The 15,372-nt window shown below is 36.5% G+C and overlaps 2 protein-coding genes across 3 annotated transcripts; both read left to right on the top strand.

Annotated features, from left to right (window-relative positions):
* Positions 1–4: 4 nt before the first annotated feature.
* LOC141914196 (uncharacterized) lies at positions 5–1,696 on the top strand. Its single transcript, XM_074805465.1, has 2 exons — positions 5–127; positions 312–1,696. The coding sequence occupies exon 2, from the start codon at positions 333–335 to the stop codon at positions 1,617–1,619; it is 1,287 nt and encodes a 428-aa protein (XP_074661566.1). The 5' UTR covers positions 5–127; positions 312–332; the 3' UTR covers positions 1,620–1,696.
* A 534-nt stretch (positions 1,697–2,230) lies between these two features.
* On the top strand, positions 2,231–15,330 carry LOC141913979 (hypoxia-inducible factor 1-alpha-like). Of its 2 annotated transcripts, none has more exons than XM_074805226.1 (15): positions 2,231–2,362; positions 5,652–5,851; positions 6,304–6,455; positions 7,345–7,533; positions 8,065–8,237; positions 8,475–8,581; positions 9,045–9,192; positions 9,280–9,455; positions 9,706–9,789; positions 9,945–10,159; positions 11,033–11,116; positions 11,308–11,411; positions 11,713–12,035; positions 12,239–12,342; positions 12,622–15,330. In XM_074805226.1, exons 2-15 carry the CDS (start codon positions 5,803–5,805, stop codon positions 12,763–12,765), a joined length of 2,052 nt encoding a protein of 683 aa, XP_074661327.1. In that variant the 5' UTR covers positions 2,231–2,362; positions 5,652–5,802; the 3' UTR covers positions 12,766–15,330. The 2 variants fall into 2 exon arrangements, with proteins under 2 accessions (XP_074661327.1, XP_074661319.1); XM_074805218.1 differs by lacking the exon at positions 2,231–2,362 and adding an exon at positions 4,998–5,123.
* The last annotated feature ends 42 nt before the right edge of the window (positions 15,331–15,372 follow it).

The following is a 15,372-nucleotide window of genomic DNA, read 5'->3' as shown; positions in this document are numbered from 1 at the left end:
ACGCCTTCGGCCTAGTGGGTTCGAATCCCCTTGACGGGTGAAGATCGGTTCGGTACTCGTGGATGCTCTACCCATGGAATTGTTTAGCCTGAACCCTTCAGAATCAACATTCTCTTAGAATATTGTGGTAAATATGTTATTTGGAAAATTGTATAACTTTGAGCGGCCCTTTTGAGCTTGAAGTTTGTGGGAAATCTGCTAAAAATGTGAACAAAATGTTTGAGAATCTATTAGGATCCGATCAATGCCAATGCAAATGTAAATTAATTTGTTGTCATAATAGTCAGACCTATTCCTAATTGTAACTGCAGGTTGGCGTATTCAAAATCACAATGACGACAAATTCAGACAAAAAAACGATAATGGATGGTTTGTACCTGAGCCGAGTGAAGGATAGAGACTGGTGCGCCGAGGATTACGGTATAAACTATAACGACGATATACCATCGCAGTTAGGCTGGTATTATCCGATAAATAAACTACGCGAAGCTCGTCAAATATTCAAACATCAATGGGCGAAACAACGCAGTCAACATTTAGATAATATCTGGGAGAAGATACGTAACGGCGTTCCCGCGATCTCTCCGCTAGATCCTGCTTCGTATAGTTATAATTGGACGACCGGTTGTCGGGAGTTGGCTTGTTGCGATAACGGTTGCGTTTGCCTCGAACGATTTAAACCCGACGGAACTTTGAAAGAGGAACGAGGACTCAAACGGCCGGCGACTACGCTTTACGGCGATGAGTCTGAAAATGGATTCGATCTAAAATCACCACTGGTGGAACTGTTCGACGATTCCGAACACAGCTCTTTGATTTATCCCGTGAATCCATCATTGGCACCACCGAAGAAAAAACCTAAAAAGAACGCGAAAAAGTTACTAGCGATATTTTGCGATCGTTGCTGTGCGTTCCGTAATCTTTCTCATCACGAATATAATTACAAGTCGCGGATCTACGACGATATGAGGTCGCACCTCGAAAAATCTAATCACGTATCGGCTAGTATTTGTTATTTCACAAAAACCGGGAATACGTTGGATGTGAAATTGCAAGAGGAAAAAGGATATGAACAAGCGGCTATGAAAGTTACATCTATAATTCAGGCATCGGCTGTCACAACTGACGACAGATATCTGATCGCCTGTCCTGAATGTCAAGGTCTGTTCGGTAATTGGTACGATGTGTTAATGCATCAGAGATCCTCTCACCGTCAACTGGAGAAATTTCGATACAAAGCGATGCCGATTACGATGACGTCGAATATTTATTTGAAATCCGGAAATGTTTGCGTTAAATGCAATCAGTTGTTTCGTTCTGCGCCGGCTCTGCATCAACACTGGACCAAGGCGGCTAAAGATCATCATCCGATGGCTCAGTTAAAAATTGAACCATCTATAATGTTCATGTTTACCTGTCCGTACTGTCCGAAAATATTCAAATGTCTATGGGCCTGCGAACCGCATGTTTTGACCTATCATTCTAAGCAATTAAAATCGAATAGAATCCAATCGAAATTCATCATTTATAATAAACTACGTAATGTTGTGCCTGTTAAAGTGTTACATGTAAGAACGAATACGGAATTAGTTGATATTCCTGAATGGTTTTGCTCATAAATACAAGTCTTCAAACGTTTTTTATATCCAACTGCTTAAAACTACAAATGAGTTTTACCGATTTTTCAAAGAATGTTTTATCGTAATTTTTTGTAACTTTTTTGAAAGTTATTTTCTTAGATAAATAATAAGAGATTATTTCCAAACCAAACCATAAATTTGCTATTTTTTGGATGCTAATAGAGGAATTTAGAGCTATTTATCATCTTCAGTCTTATGCAGTAGAGACCTGGTCGTGGTGTTGATCTCTCTTGGACATTTCACCATATTGTCTGCTGACAAAATCTATGCTAATAAGAGCAAAGGAAAATATTGATTATTTTCCTTTTTTTTCTTATTCACTAACTTATAAGATTCCGAGGTCTTGACTCTCGAATGAATCGGTCAAAACTGGAAAATATGACTGCATAAAAAAATATAAGAGGACCAAAATACCAAACTTAACTGGTAATGAAAAGCTACCTGCGGTAAGCGATTACCGTATAGTGGCGCCCCCTCATCTAATACCCGGAAATGAATGAGTCGCCATCACATTGGAAAAATAAAGTTAAAAATGAATAAATGCGGAAAACATAAACGACGGTAAGTAGTTTACATAACTATTTGTGTCGTATGATTGATAAGATTATGGTGAATTTGAAGAGAAAAACAGATCTAATGAATGCACCGGCGGCGGCAGTGTCAACGGTGGTGGCACTGCTTCCATTCCACCACCACCAACCAGTCATTTCCAACTCAAACTGGTCAGGACTGTTCCCGTTCTTGTTTATGTACATGCTGACGAAATAATTTGGGGGACTGGGAAGATGTAGTTAGTTAGGGACTTAATCGTTGGTGGTAAAGTTTTCAGATGGACTTAAATCAATATATGCGTGTGTAGCCCGTTGAAGGCCTACCTTAGGCTTTAAGGATTGTGGTTTATGCGAAATCTACTGCATTTTGAAACTAAATCACAGACAGACAGGTTATTATTGTCTAAGTGAAGGGGAAATGCCAATGAAATATATTCTCCATGTGAATTTTGTGGTTTATTATTACTGGGGTTTAGCTGTATTCATTCCTCTGAATTAACTTGGTGGGTTGTAACCCGTTATACGTCGGGTAGAAGTGTATCATACACTGTTACGGGTCCCCCAACGTCTGTTACGGGTCCCCCAACGTCTGTTACGGGTCCCCCAACGTCTGGCGCTAAACTGTCATTCAGATAATAGAGAGTTTAACTCCTGTTTCTTGCTATGTCACCTGATTTTACTTTCAAATCAAACCTTTTTACTCAAATAAACTAGCTTGAATTATAAACTTGTTGGCTTTGAAAACGTGTTCGATATTTGTATATTTGATGATTTATATATCGGGAAATGGAGAATTAATTGATTTGATTTGAATTGAATTTATTTTTTTACTATCGGGAATAAGATACGGACTTAATTGATAAAATGGAAAATTAAATATGCCTATCCTTAATTATTCTCAATGTTTTTTTCTGTTGATTAAGATTTATGTCTTTAAAATTAGAAACGAGTATAAAATCTGCATTGTCATTAATGCCTGCATGATGTAATTCAGCATTCCCATTATGCGTCAGCGAAGCCGTCTTGTTTGTTTATTTCAACCATGCGTTAAAGTGACTAGTCGAATGTTTTGAGTTACTACGACGACGCTCAAAAGCTTCATCTCTTAAAATGAGTACAAGCATTAACTATGGCCCTAGACGTTGTTTTGGGAACGATTTTAGACCTGTGGTATTGGTACTGAAGGCAACAGGTACTGCCATTTGTTTAGTTTGTTTTGTTTATTGTTATTCAAATCTCGGGTTTCCCTGGTCTAACCCTATTAGATTGTTCTTTATTGAAGTATTGCTATACAGTTAAGAGGAATGAACTGCTCAGCTTCGAGATATGCCTCCATCTGGAGTCGACACACATCCCCTTATAAAACATGCTGCTGAATACAATCCCGCCCCCTGGTTTTCATGTATGAAAATTTCATACAAATTTAACTGGAAAGCATAATTTAACGTTTGAAAACCTTTAATATATTTCATAGATTTTTGAGGTCGTTACAAATTAGAATGGCGACTTAATTTTTGTGTTAATGATGATGCGTTTACTGGGCCCTGGATTTAGATGAATGAGCCTAATATTTAACCCACAAATACTGAACTGGGTCTTAATTAATGATTTGAGTGCACAGTACTGAATGTATATTTAACCCTAGAGAACACAAGTGATCGATAGGTTTTTATCAGAAATACCTACTTTAGTTGGTGATATTATCAAACATTAGACAATGCTCTTATGCATACCGGGATAGTTTTACTTTTTAATACTTGTCATTCTTATACATTGAATGATTAATCGCATATAGAATTTTATTCAAACATCAAATTTGCCAGAGCTACATCTAGGCCTGTATGAAAATTTAAAACAATTTAAGCCTGCTGCACACAAGGTGATTAACGCCGATTTACAGCACAGGCAACTAATTCGCTGCAATTAGCTCAGGCCTAGTGTGCAGCCAAAACACTGGCTACTGAAAAACTAAATTTATGTATCAAGAGTTGAAATAAGAAATTAAAGGATACAACATTTCAGACTCTCAGTAGAAACCAGCCCATCATCAAGTGTTAGGTTTGTAGATATTTGCTAATTTGGAGAATAAAAGTACATTTAACCTGATATCATGGCAGACGCAGCGTTAACCACTACTCAGTGATTGATGTCGAAAGTCATATTTTTTTTTCTCATTAAAAGTTTAGTCTGTATTTATTTATGATAAAGAGAGAATGAGAGCAGAGTAAATAATGAAAGATATTCGGATAACTGAAAAGTGGAGATTGAGTGAACAATGGCTAATTTATTCATGTTGCAAGACGTTTGATTTTACAACGACTTAATGCGGCTTTAGTGATTCACAAAATGCCATGTCCGGAAATTGTGAGCGATGGTGAGGAGCTTTTATAATAAGGTCTTCGCAGAATTTTATGCTCCAGTTGCCATAGGAACCTGGATCTAAAGGTGTGCGTGTAATAATCTGACAAGATATCAAACTGTTTTCAGAAATCAGAAATCTTTCAGGTGTCATTGCCACAAACTGCTGCTGTTAATCATTGAAATGCTGCTAGTCCTCATTTCGCGAAACATGTCAGAATTAGTAATTTAATTTAGTGAATTTACATTTCCAATCGTGTCGAACAGATTTACGTTTTATCACCAGCCGGGCTAAAAAAGAATCTGAATCGTGTGAAGCTTGAAATCTACATATCTGAGATGCAAACAGTGTATCTTATTTATATGTTGTGGATGTAACCTAGTTACCGGTTCAGCGCAGTATAATCTATCATGACCTAGTTAATCATCGAAGCTTGTTTACTGCTGGAGGCAGAGCCGACAATCTAACAGGAGTTATGTCTGGTTTATAGTGGGGGTAAAACATAATGCTCCGAAGGGATTTAGTTAAGATAATGTACGGATTAGATAAATGTGATCGGCAGTTCGGTTTAAGGTATGGTGTTTATGTCTATTATTAGATGATTTTCTGCCAGACATAATTAAAAATCACTAACGTTGATTTTTAAATGAATCGCGCCACTATAAAACATACTACATTTATTCGAGTGAGGATGATTTGTAGGCAGATTATAGGTCTATATCTGATGAATGTTGATAATCTAATGATAATAGAGGTATTATTATTAAGGGAATTTTAAGATGATCTGCACCTAAGAATTCTATTTGTTATAGATTTATAGTTTTTACCACCAACCTCCGTGGGTTTCGAAAATGGGGTTGGTGCAACAAAGTTTTTAGCATTTTGAAAGAGAATTAACCTGGGAGATGCTCTTTAACTGGATTATGTTAGTTGAATCCATGGCTTATTGCTTGGATAACATTGACATTTCAGAACCTAGTACTTCTCTGCATACACAATTATCCCGTGAGTCTGTCTAATCTCTACTACACAGTGGCTTGGCTGATGATTTTTATTTTTTATTCGACCTTATGGAGGTTTTTGTCACAATTTTTTTTTCAGAAACACGGAAAAACGTAAGGAGAAGTCTAGAGACGCGGCCCGGTGCAGGCGGGGAAAAGAGACAGAGATATTCACTGAACTGGCTAGCGAACTACCGACACCGCGAGGATGTGTCCGAAATGTTGGAAGTCAGTTGGACAAAGCTTCTATCATGAGATTAGCTATCAGTTACTTGAAAATCAGAAAACTGCTCGGAAAAGGTAGATTTCACTGATATTCAGAATATAGTTATTTGAACATAATATAAAACTTATTTTCCTGGATTTTTTCACAGTAGGCTTCAGCGAGGACTCTACGAGAATACTTAAATTTCCTAAATGATGTGAGAAATTTCTTGAATTTATCACTTTTCCGATGATAGGTCGATGAAGATTGGTCAGTATTAAGGAGAGATTGGGAGAGTGAAAAATGCAGTGATCGCTATGTGCCATTTGATGTGGATATTTTTACAATTTAAGCCTGATTTTGGCTATGATTTTGGGACTAGAAACCCTCTTATTTGGCCATTAGATTTATTTTGTAGAAATCTAAATATCAGATCAGGGAATTGGAGATCTGGATAAGGGAATTATCAGAGAATTTGGGATATGAACACGTGCGCAAGTCTTCATGGTAACAATAAGTATATTTGGAAATGTGTTTTATCTTGTAGTTGAACTGAAAAAGTACGAGTCAGATGCTCATAATGATAAATATGAACAACAATACATGAAATCATTAAATGGCTTCCTGATGGTTATCGATAAAGATGGAGATATAGTTTACATATCTGACAACGTCGTGAAATATCTTGGCATTCCACAGGTAAAATCAGTAGCTTATTTATGATAAGTTCTATGAGCTTACTGGAATTCAGGGAAAAGTCGGGGTATTTTCTTTTCTTTAAAAAAATCAGGGAAAAGTCGGGGAAATTTGTTGAGGTTGTTAGATCGTGCATAAAATCAAACAGTTTCCGTGTATGTCTTATGTATTTGACTGTGTTAATTGATTGGATTCTTAGCAGATCAAGTCAGGGAAAACAATGTGCATGTCAGGGAAAAGTCAGGGAAAAATTAAGTAAAATAGAATTGGTCACTGTCTGATGGGGGGTCATAATATGGGTTTGGAATCATTAATCAAACTACCAGCTGGATGCAACAGACAGTTGTATTCAGTCCACTTGTTTGAAAACAGGTTTCAAATATGCGAACTATTCTTCAGTTGTAAACAACTTTTTCATATTATATGTGTAGAAAAAAATGATATAATTCATTATTTGTGCTGCAATGACACTGTGAAGTTCAATATGGCGGCCCGTTCATATTCTATTCTGGCAGATTTCCAAGCAGACTGTTGGTATAAACGCTATTGAATAGTTCCTGGAATTTTACTCCGGAAGCATATCGCAACAAGTACTTCAGCTTCAGAGCTTTAAAAAGATTGTTTAATCTGAAGTGAATTACTGGAAAGCTATATAATATATGTTGTATCTTGATGTGTGACGAAATGTGGGGAAAACTATGGGCAAAAAAATGTAAAAATTCCTGATTTTTTGTCACGAAAAATATTTTTCAAAGCTAATTGCCAATGGTTGTGAATTTCAGTTCATCAATCTGACCCCTTAGTCCGCTATATTAACGCTTTATAGTACACAATTCTTTTGCATTTGTAAAAAAAAAAAACGTTTTCAATTGTTTCCTTTTCCAAAAAACAGGTTGACATAATCGGACAGAGTATTTATGAATTTTCCCATCCGTGTGACCACGAAGAAATCCGGGAAATTCTGCTCGAAAAACCGAATCATTTGAAAAACACGAATGATGAACGACGATTTTTCATGCGTATGAAATGTACGCTGACGAATAAAGGAAGAAATGTGAATCTTAAATCGGCAACTTACAAGGTGAAAATATATCTCATACTAGACCGTGATTTAAACGTCACAATCTCGACGTTTCGCGCTCCTGCGCGGGGATGATGGCAGTAGCCTAGGAACGTACTGAACTCTTTTTTTGGATTTTGTAAAAAATAGAATTTTTTTCTGCTTGCGGGAAAATGTATATATTTTTATAGAGGTTTCGAACATATGGATAAGAAAATTTAACTACAGTTCCCTTTTAAATCTTTTTGTTTTGAGTCTGATATGAGGGTAAACTGATGTTTACCTCAACTCAACAAAACAATTTCCAAACATTATCATTATAATGAAATATCTTGTATATTTTCTAACAGTTTTGGGATTTTTGTAAATTTCGAAACAGTAACTTCATATGATTTTAGAAATACCGGGTAACTAAGAACGCTCCTTATTGTTTCTCTGATAGTGGGTAAAGTACCGAAACTATAAGAAACCAAACAAGATAGCGGAATTTTTTAGTTTTTAGAGTTAGAGTTACCGTAATAATTAGTTAGAGTTTGATTTGTTAATTTACAGGTGGTCCAATGCCGAGGTCACTTGTTACCGATTGACAGTAAAGATCACCCAGCATGTACTGTACTGATTGGTGAACCAATCCCTCATCCGTCTAATATTGAAATGCCGCTCGGACGAGAGACATTCGTCAGCAAACATAACATGGAAATGAAATATACATACTGTGATGATAGGTAAGGCGTCATTCATTTATTGCATAAGTATCATTGTATTCAACTGCGGAATCAAGTCAGGAGTGTTAACATGTTGACTTTTATGTAATGAAAAAGTGAATGGAGTCTTTAGTTCAGATTTGTAGGAGATTGAAACTCCTAGTATTGATGTATATAGTATTATAACTGATGAAGTGTGTAACTTTGCTGTGAAATCAATTCTTCAGTTTTGATCATATTTTTTTTTGTTGTTGATAGAATCTCCGAGTTATTGGGATACAGTAACGATGAACTTCTGGGAAAATCAGTTTATGAATATCAGCACGCGGCAGACGGAGAGGAAAATGAGAAAGTATTCAAGGATTGTAAGTGAATTTATCTGTCTGTTTTGCGTGTACGTATGTTTAAGAGATGTGATTAGTTAGCTAGCTATCTATTACTGTTTAGACAATAGTTATAACTGATTGATGATTAGTGTATGCATTCCGATATTCATCAGCTATTTGATACATTGAAGTGTGATTTACTATATGTTATATGTGGCTGAAGTCACATAGCTATGCATTACCACCACACAGGCACTGAATAGGAGCCTTAAACCTGAAATATCAATTATTCGTCCCTGGAACCCAGTAAATCTGACATGACATCGATAATGATTTCGATTTACACTGAACCAATTGCCTTAAACATTAAATGTATTCTTTGGATAGATGCAGAAACGAACTACCACAACACCAAATAAAAGGATAGATGCGGAAAGTCTTCCTGCATTTATTCTTTTCACGACTATCTATGAATGCTGATTACGCTTATTCTTTTCTTCAGTATTTTCAAAAGGTCAAGCGGCTACGAGTCATTACAGATTCCTAGCTAAAGGTGGTGGTTATGCGTGGATGGTAACGCAAGCTACTGTCATCTGTAATCCACAAACACAAAAGCCGCAATGCGTCGTATGTCTGAACTATGTTATCAGGTGAATACCGGCTTTATATCAATCAGAGAAACCTCCGTATAATGAACTGAGTTCAGTAATCTGTGAATGAATGAATTTTTATTTCAGCGGTATCGAAGAGAAAGGTGTAATTATGTCGCAGGTTCAGATGAACGAAGAGGAAGAAATAGTTCCTAAAGCGACGATTACAATGAGCACAAACAAGATATTCACACCACGAACGAAAGAAATGGAAAAAGAATTCTACAAACCGAAAGACGTTGTTGAAGCTAAGACGTGCACATGTAAGTTGAGGTTATAACTGAATGGACAACAGAGCATCCAACGATGTTCAATATTCTGTTACTTTTTAGTCCCCGAGAAATACTGACTTGATTTTTTAGAGAAATGTAGAGAAATGTGAAAGATATTTCAATCAAAATCTCCTGAAAAGAATTCAACTTGTTACTGATAGCACTTTTCACAGATTGACAGCGCTTGAAGAATGTTATATATTTTCAATTACATAGTAGATAATCATTGAATCAATTTCAGCTACTCCCGATTTAGATGATTTGACACATTTGGCTCCTGTAGCTGGTGACGTATGTGTACCACTGGGATTCCCTCCCTGCCCTGGTGAGTCAATACTCGAATTAGAATTAATACAGTTCTAGTTAAATGATATAACCGTATAGTCAACTGTAGAGCTTGAAACACGTGGTATACTATAATCCCACATGTTTTACTCGTGAGACATAAAAACTAAAATCATGTCTGATTTCAACTTACAGATAACCTGTTTAACGATTCTGATGATTGTATAAATATCGATTCATGCAATGAAGATACTGATTGCCGATTAAATCCGATCATTAAAACGGAGCCGCCCTTTATACCGCTGGAGTTAACCGAGTATAACGCCGGAGGAGGTTGTATGTCACCGTTATCAATATCGAGTAAAGTATCAGTTTCATCTACGAGTTTATCAGCTCCGTGTAGTCCAGTGGTATGTATTATAGTTATCACGCCCTCTCTATCCCTCTCCTCTCCCACTCCTCTCTTCTTTATTTCCCTCACCCCTCTCTCCTCTCCCACTCTCCTTCACAATTTCTTTCCTTCCTCCTCTCTCTATCCCTCATTCCTCTCTCTCGCTCACTTTCTATCTCCCCCTTAATCCTCTATCTCTCACCCCTCTCTCCTCACTCCTCTTTATTTCCCTCACCCCTCTCTCCTCTCCCACTCTCCTTCACAATTTCTTTCCTTCCTCCTCTCTCTATCCCTCATTCCTCCCTCTCACTCACTTTCTATCTCCCCCTCAATCCTCTATATCTCACCCCTCTCTCCTCACTCCTCTTTATTTCCCTCTCTCCTCTCCCACTCGCCCTCACTATTTCTTTCCTTCCTCCTCTCTCTATCCCTCATTCCTCTCTCTCACTCACCTTCTATCTCCCCCTCAATCCTCTATCTCTCACCCCTCTCTCCTCACTCCTCTTTATTTCCCTCACCCCTCTCTCCTCCCACTCTCCTTCACAATTTCTTTCCTTCCTCCTCTCTATCCCTCATTCCTCTCTCTCGCTCACTTTCTATCTCCCCCTCAATCCTCTATCTCTCACCCCTCTCTCCTCACTCCTCTTTATTTCCCTCACCCCTCTCTCCTCTCCCACTCGCCCACACTATTTCTTTCCTTCCTCCTCACTCTATCCCTCATTCCTCCCTCTCGCTCACTTTCTATCTCCCCCTCACTTCTCTTGTCTTGCTCTCTCTGATGAGTTAGATTTGACTCTTGCCACCGTTTATTCAAAGTCCAGTTCACTTATTGTTGTTCAGTCAACTTGATTTCTTTTCGCCTCACTTACGTTTTATTCATCTTATTTTTCAGTCATCGAAAGAAGAAAAATTATTACGAGTTATGGATGAATTTTCACCGGGAATCATAATTGATGAGAAGCCCGACAGTCCAGATGTATGATCACATTTCTAAAATCAATTGCGTTGCGCAGTAGACTCCTCTTAACCAAACACAATGCGAATCACCCAATTTGAAACAAAAAATCACTGGTTCCAATTGATTCGAGTTAGGAAGAGTTCACTGTATATTTATACATTCAGCTCAGCGATGGAGCGTCAGTGATTTATGTATTTATTTTGATATAGAGCGTTGATTGGGAGGAACGTGCTCCATTTATTCCGATGGATGGAAATGAGGACTGGATGTTCACCCCGTCTACTCACAGCATATTCAGAAATCTTCCCGATGGGTAAGTTTGTTCTCTCATATTTCTGTAGGGTTCTTACCATTCTTTGAAAACCCCTCTAAATTGAAGCAAATATTTTCAAGGATCTCCTCTTAACTTGAGATGCATCCTAAATTTTGAGCAAGTTCTAAAAAATTTTTGAAAGTCAGTATTTCGGTCACAATTTCTAGTAAATCATCCTGGAACTGGTTTCCTTTCATACTGCTAAAAAATTCCTAAAATTCTGGAGTTATTACTAAACAGTATGAACCCTGTCCTGACTTTGTAGATTTCTAGGATTCATTCCGCTATTGAATTCTTTCAGGGCAAAGAAACCTTCAAAGCCATTGCCGATAATGCCTCACGATACGGGCGGCGGTTGTGGGGTGAAAAAAATCAAATTAACGAGCAACGATGAAGAAAATTCGGAGAAATTGAAACTGATGAATCGATGTAGCAAGTTCCTGGAGCCTCAAACGATAAGAGCGGGTAGCGATCCGAGCGCGCGCGTTCAGAAAGCTCGAATTCTGCCTCTATTCACGAGCAACCCGAATCATCCGTTACTGGTTAAACTCACGCAAGACATGAGTCAACGAATCACGTCCGGAGGAGCTTGCATCGACACCGGCAGACGCAACTTTTCAACCAGTAAGTTTTACTTAGTTTCATCAGTCTGAGAGGCTGTTTCTAATGAATCCGCACCAGGGATATCTTCTTAAATTTGGGGCCATTTGGATGATTAAAATGGTGGCAGTTAATTTTTTGGAGGAAGAAGCAGTAGTGAGCAGTACTCGGGAGCTGAAGCCTGTAAACTCTACATTGTTCTAATACTCATCAATTTTCATTCTCAGAACCGGAGTGCACGAGCGTGCTAATGAATTTGCTACTGAAAGGGGAAGATCGTAACCATGGTTACTCGATTGAAAATCCGACGCAACAGGAAGGACGTTTGTCGGTGAGTGAATTATTGTTATATGATTATCTGAAAATTGATCGGGATTGCGAGTTTCAATCGAGATCTAAGAAAAGGGTTAAAATTCATGAAACTCGAAATTGAAATGTTTGATTTTCATATTCGTGTATAATCTTATCGTTTGCTCAATGTTATGTTAAGCGTTACGAGTCTGCAATGAGAATGTTGCTATATAAAGAAAAATATTATCGAATATTATCAATATCTATAATCGGGTAAAATCAAAAGCTGATGCTTAACGTAGATGAATTCACGTTTCAGGCGTTGAAGAGAAAGCATTCGGTAGAAAGTATGCTGCCTCAGATCACACAACACGATGCTGAAGTGAATGCGCCATTAGTACAGAATAACCTATTAAAAGGACAGGATCTGCTTACAGCTCTCGACTGTTCTGATATTTTATAGAAATAATTCATTCATTCATGAGTTTATCTATGTAATTATCATTAAACTCTTTACAGTGGAAACTCAGATATAACGTTTTAACGTTACAAACGTAGGCTTTTGTCCTAAATACGACAATTTTGATAATTTCCTACGAGATGAAACAAATTATCGGTTACAACAAAGATATTTTCTGGTGCCCTGAAGTTCGTCGAAACGTGGTTCCACTTTATATATTATATTTTGTTTTGTTTTGTTTAATGCACGAAGATACAACAAATCATCGACTCGATTTTAAACTTAGTTATTAAAACGTTTAAACGTAATTATATTCTGAAGAAAAGCTGAATATTAAAAGATTGAAAATCTGATAAAGTTAATAGCAGTCTACTGCGCATTTAATGTATATTCAACTATAACTTTTAGTTGCTTTTTATTCCCACTTAAGATTGAAGGTTTATTTTACCCATTAAATGGGGATACACCCACCTACCTGTATACGCTGTTTTCTGTATAAAATTCGATAGAATTGAGTGAACGATTGCTAAATCGTTAATACAGGGTAATAAATACTATATGGTAAAAGAAGGTATTTACCCCTGGATACGAGAAAACTACCGTAGAATTGTATCCGATGAAGGCAATGTTTGCTATGAATAACTTATAAGTAACATGTATGTTGTACTAAAGATGTTCAGTATTCTAATTGACATAATGAAACTATATATCCACTTGTAATGAGTTAGAGTTAGAGTAGTGAAACCTTTGTTATTACTATCTAATCATCTACACATATTCAACCCTTCAGCTGAATAATAACAAAGGTTCACTGTGATATTGATAAAGGTGCATCATTCATTTATTAGGTGCACATTAAGGGGAAAGAGGGTTTAAAAGGCTATTTACAATACTAACATATTATTATTCTATATGAATTCAAAGAATTTGGTTCGGAAATGTCTGTCTCCGGTTTGCTCATCACAAACTTTAAAAATTACACCGCTATGTACTATTTTGAGGTGGTTACTGATTGTTATCCTTTTCGTTTTGTGCCATACATTTTCTGTTCATTGTAAATAAGAATATTTGCGTTAATTATAGGTTTCACTGTCTTTTCACAGGTGCAAAATGTGCATCTTTTGACTAAATTGACTGAATTGACCATTTTGACTGAACTGACTTCACCTTTTGGTAAGAACTGTATTGTGCCACATAATGACATCTGTGATAGGACAAACAGTAGATGGAAGGAACTATAATTATGATATCGTTCGTTGAAGTATAATGTATGTAGCCTTGTATGAATGGTAGATCATTGTATCTAACGCACAGTGTACATACTGAATTAAACCTTTTAACCTATATATATATACACGGTATGCTCTATGTAATGAAATAAGGGCTGAAGAGGAATGACATCTGCTGACAATGTCTGGGGTTGAGGGGTTTCAGCTGTGCACTTTCATGCTGTTATTACTCTTTGTATATCCCATGTAAAATAAAAAAGGAGGTATGGTTAAAACTGCTCTCTTAAAAAAGTCAGTAAGTTTTGTGTTGAATCGGTGATTGTACTCTAAATGCTTTGATAGCTAATTGTAACTAATTCTAGTGTTAGTATCCACTAGAATAGTCATTTGTTGTGTATGATCTGAGATATATGCCATACCACTCATAATATTACGTGTTATGAATACAACATTCGTATTATCTTACATAGGCCAGTTTATCGATAATGTTGTTAACGTAGATGTACATGTACTTTTGTTTCTCTGTATTTTGAAATGCTGAGGGCATTTCAGATGGCGAAATCTTTCGGTATATTATAATATGAATTAATGGAATCACACTGATGATGATGTTTGTATGGTAAAATCTATATTGTAATAAACAATGCTTGTATTCATGGACCCATGACATTAAAATCTGTCAGTAAAACTGTTTTTCATAAATGAATTTCTATTGAACTTTTTTCAAACCATCAGGAAAAATGTCTGGGAAATGGGGAGACATGGCAATGAAGATTAAACGCAGACTAATTATTGAAAACTAGGCTATTTCATATTCACTGTAAATGATGTTTTATTCTGATGTATATAAAAAAGTAACTTTTCTAATGTCCGGAAATTTCATTACGGTTATTAGCAAAATTATTCCTTACACTTCCACATGCTTAGTTAAATCGATATGTGCTGCCTACTGTAGTGATTTATTGAGATTCTCACATCGTACCAAACAATCTTCTTACATGTGATCATAGCGTTTGTAAAATGCTATTTTAGAAGATTCGTTATATGAAAATATTAATAAAATTTCACTAGATTCTTATAATTGAGATCAACATTGTCGTTGATTGCATCTATATTCTGCTGTCTCCTCCATTTGAAGCATATCTATGATAAATGATTATAAAACATGTATGAAAAACATGTTAAATGGAAAATTTTAATACGGATATGGTCAAGAACATTCTATTGGTAATTGATCTGCGTTGATAAACCTAGATGCTATAATCAGATGATGCTGGAATTAACGCTAGTGCATATACGTAGAAATACATAGCTGTTGAAACGTAATGTAATAAATGATTATAATTATAGAATACTGATCGAGTTCATTAATTACTTCCTT

The sequence above is a fragment of the Tubulanus polymorphus genome, chromosome 1 (assembly GCF_964204645.1).
Source record: "Tubulanus polymorphus chromosome 1, tnTubPoly1.2, whole genome shotgun sequence".
Lineage (NCBI taxonomy): Eukaryota > Metazoa > Nemertea > Palaeonemertea > Tubulaniformes > Tubulanidae > Tubulanus > Tubulanus polymorphus.
This window is presented reverse-complemented; position numbering and strand designations above follow the sequence as displayed.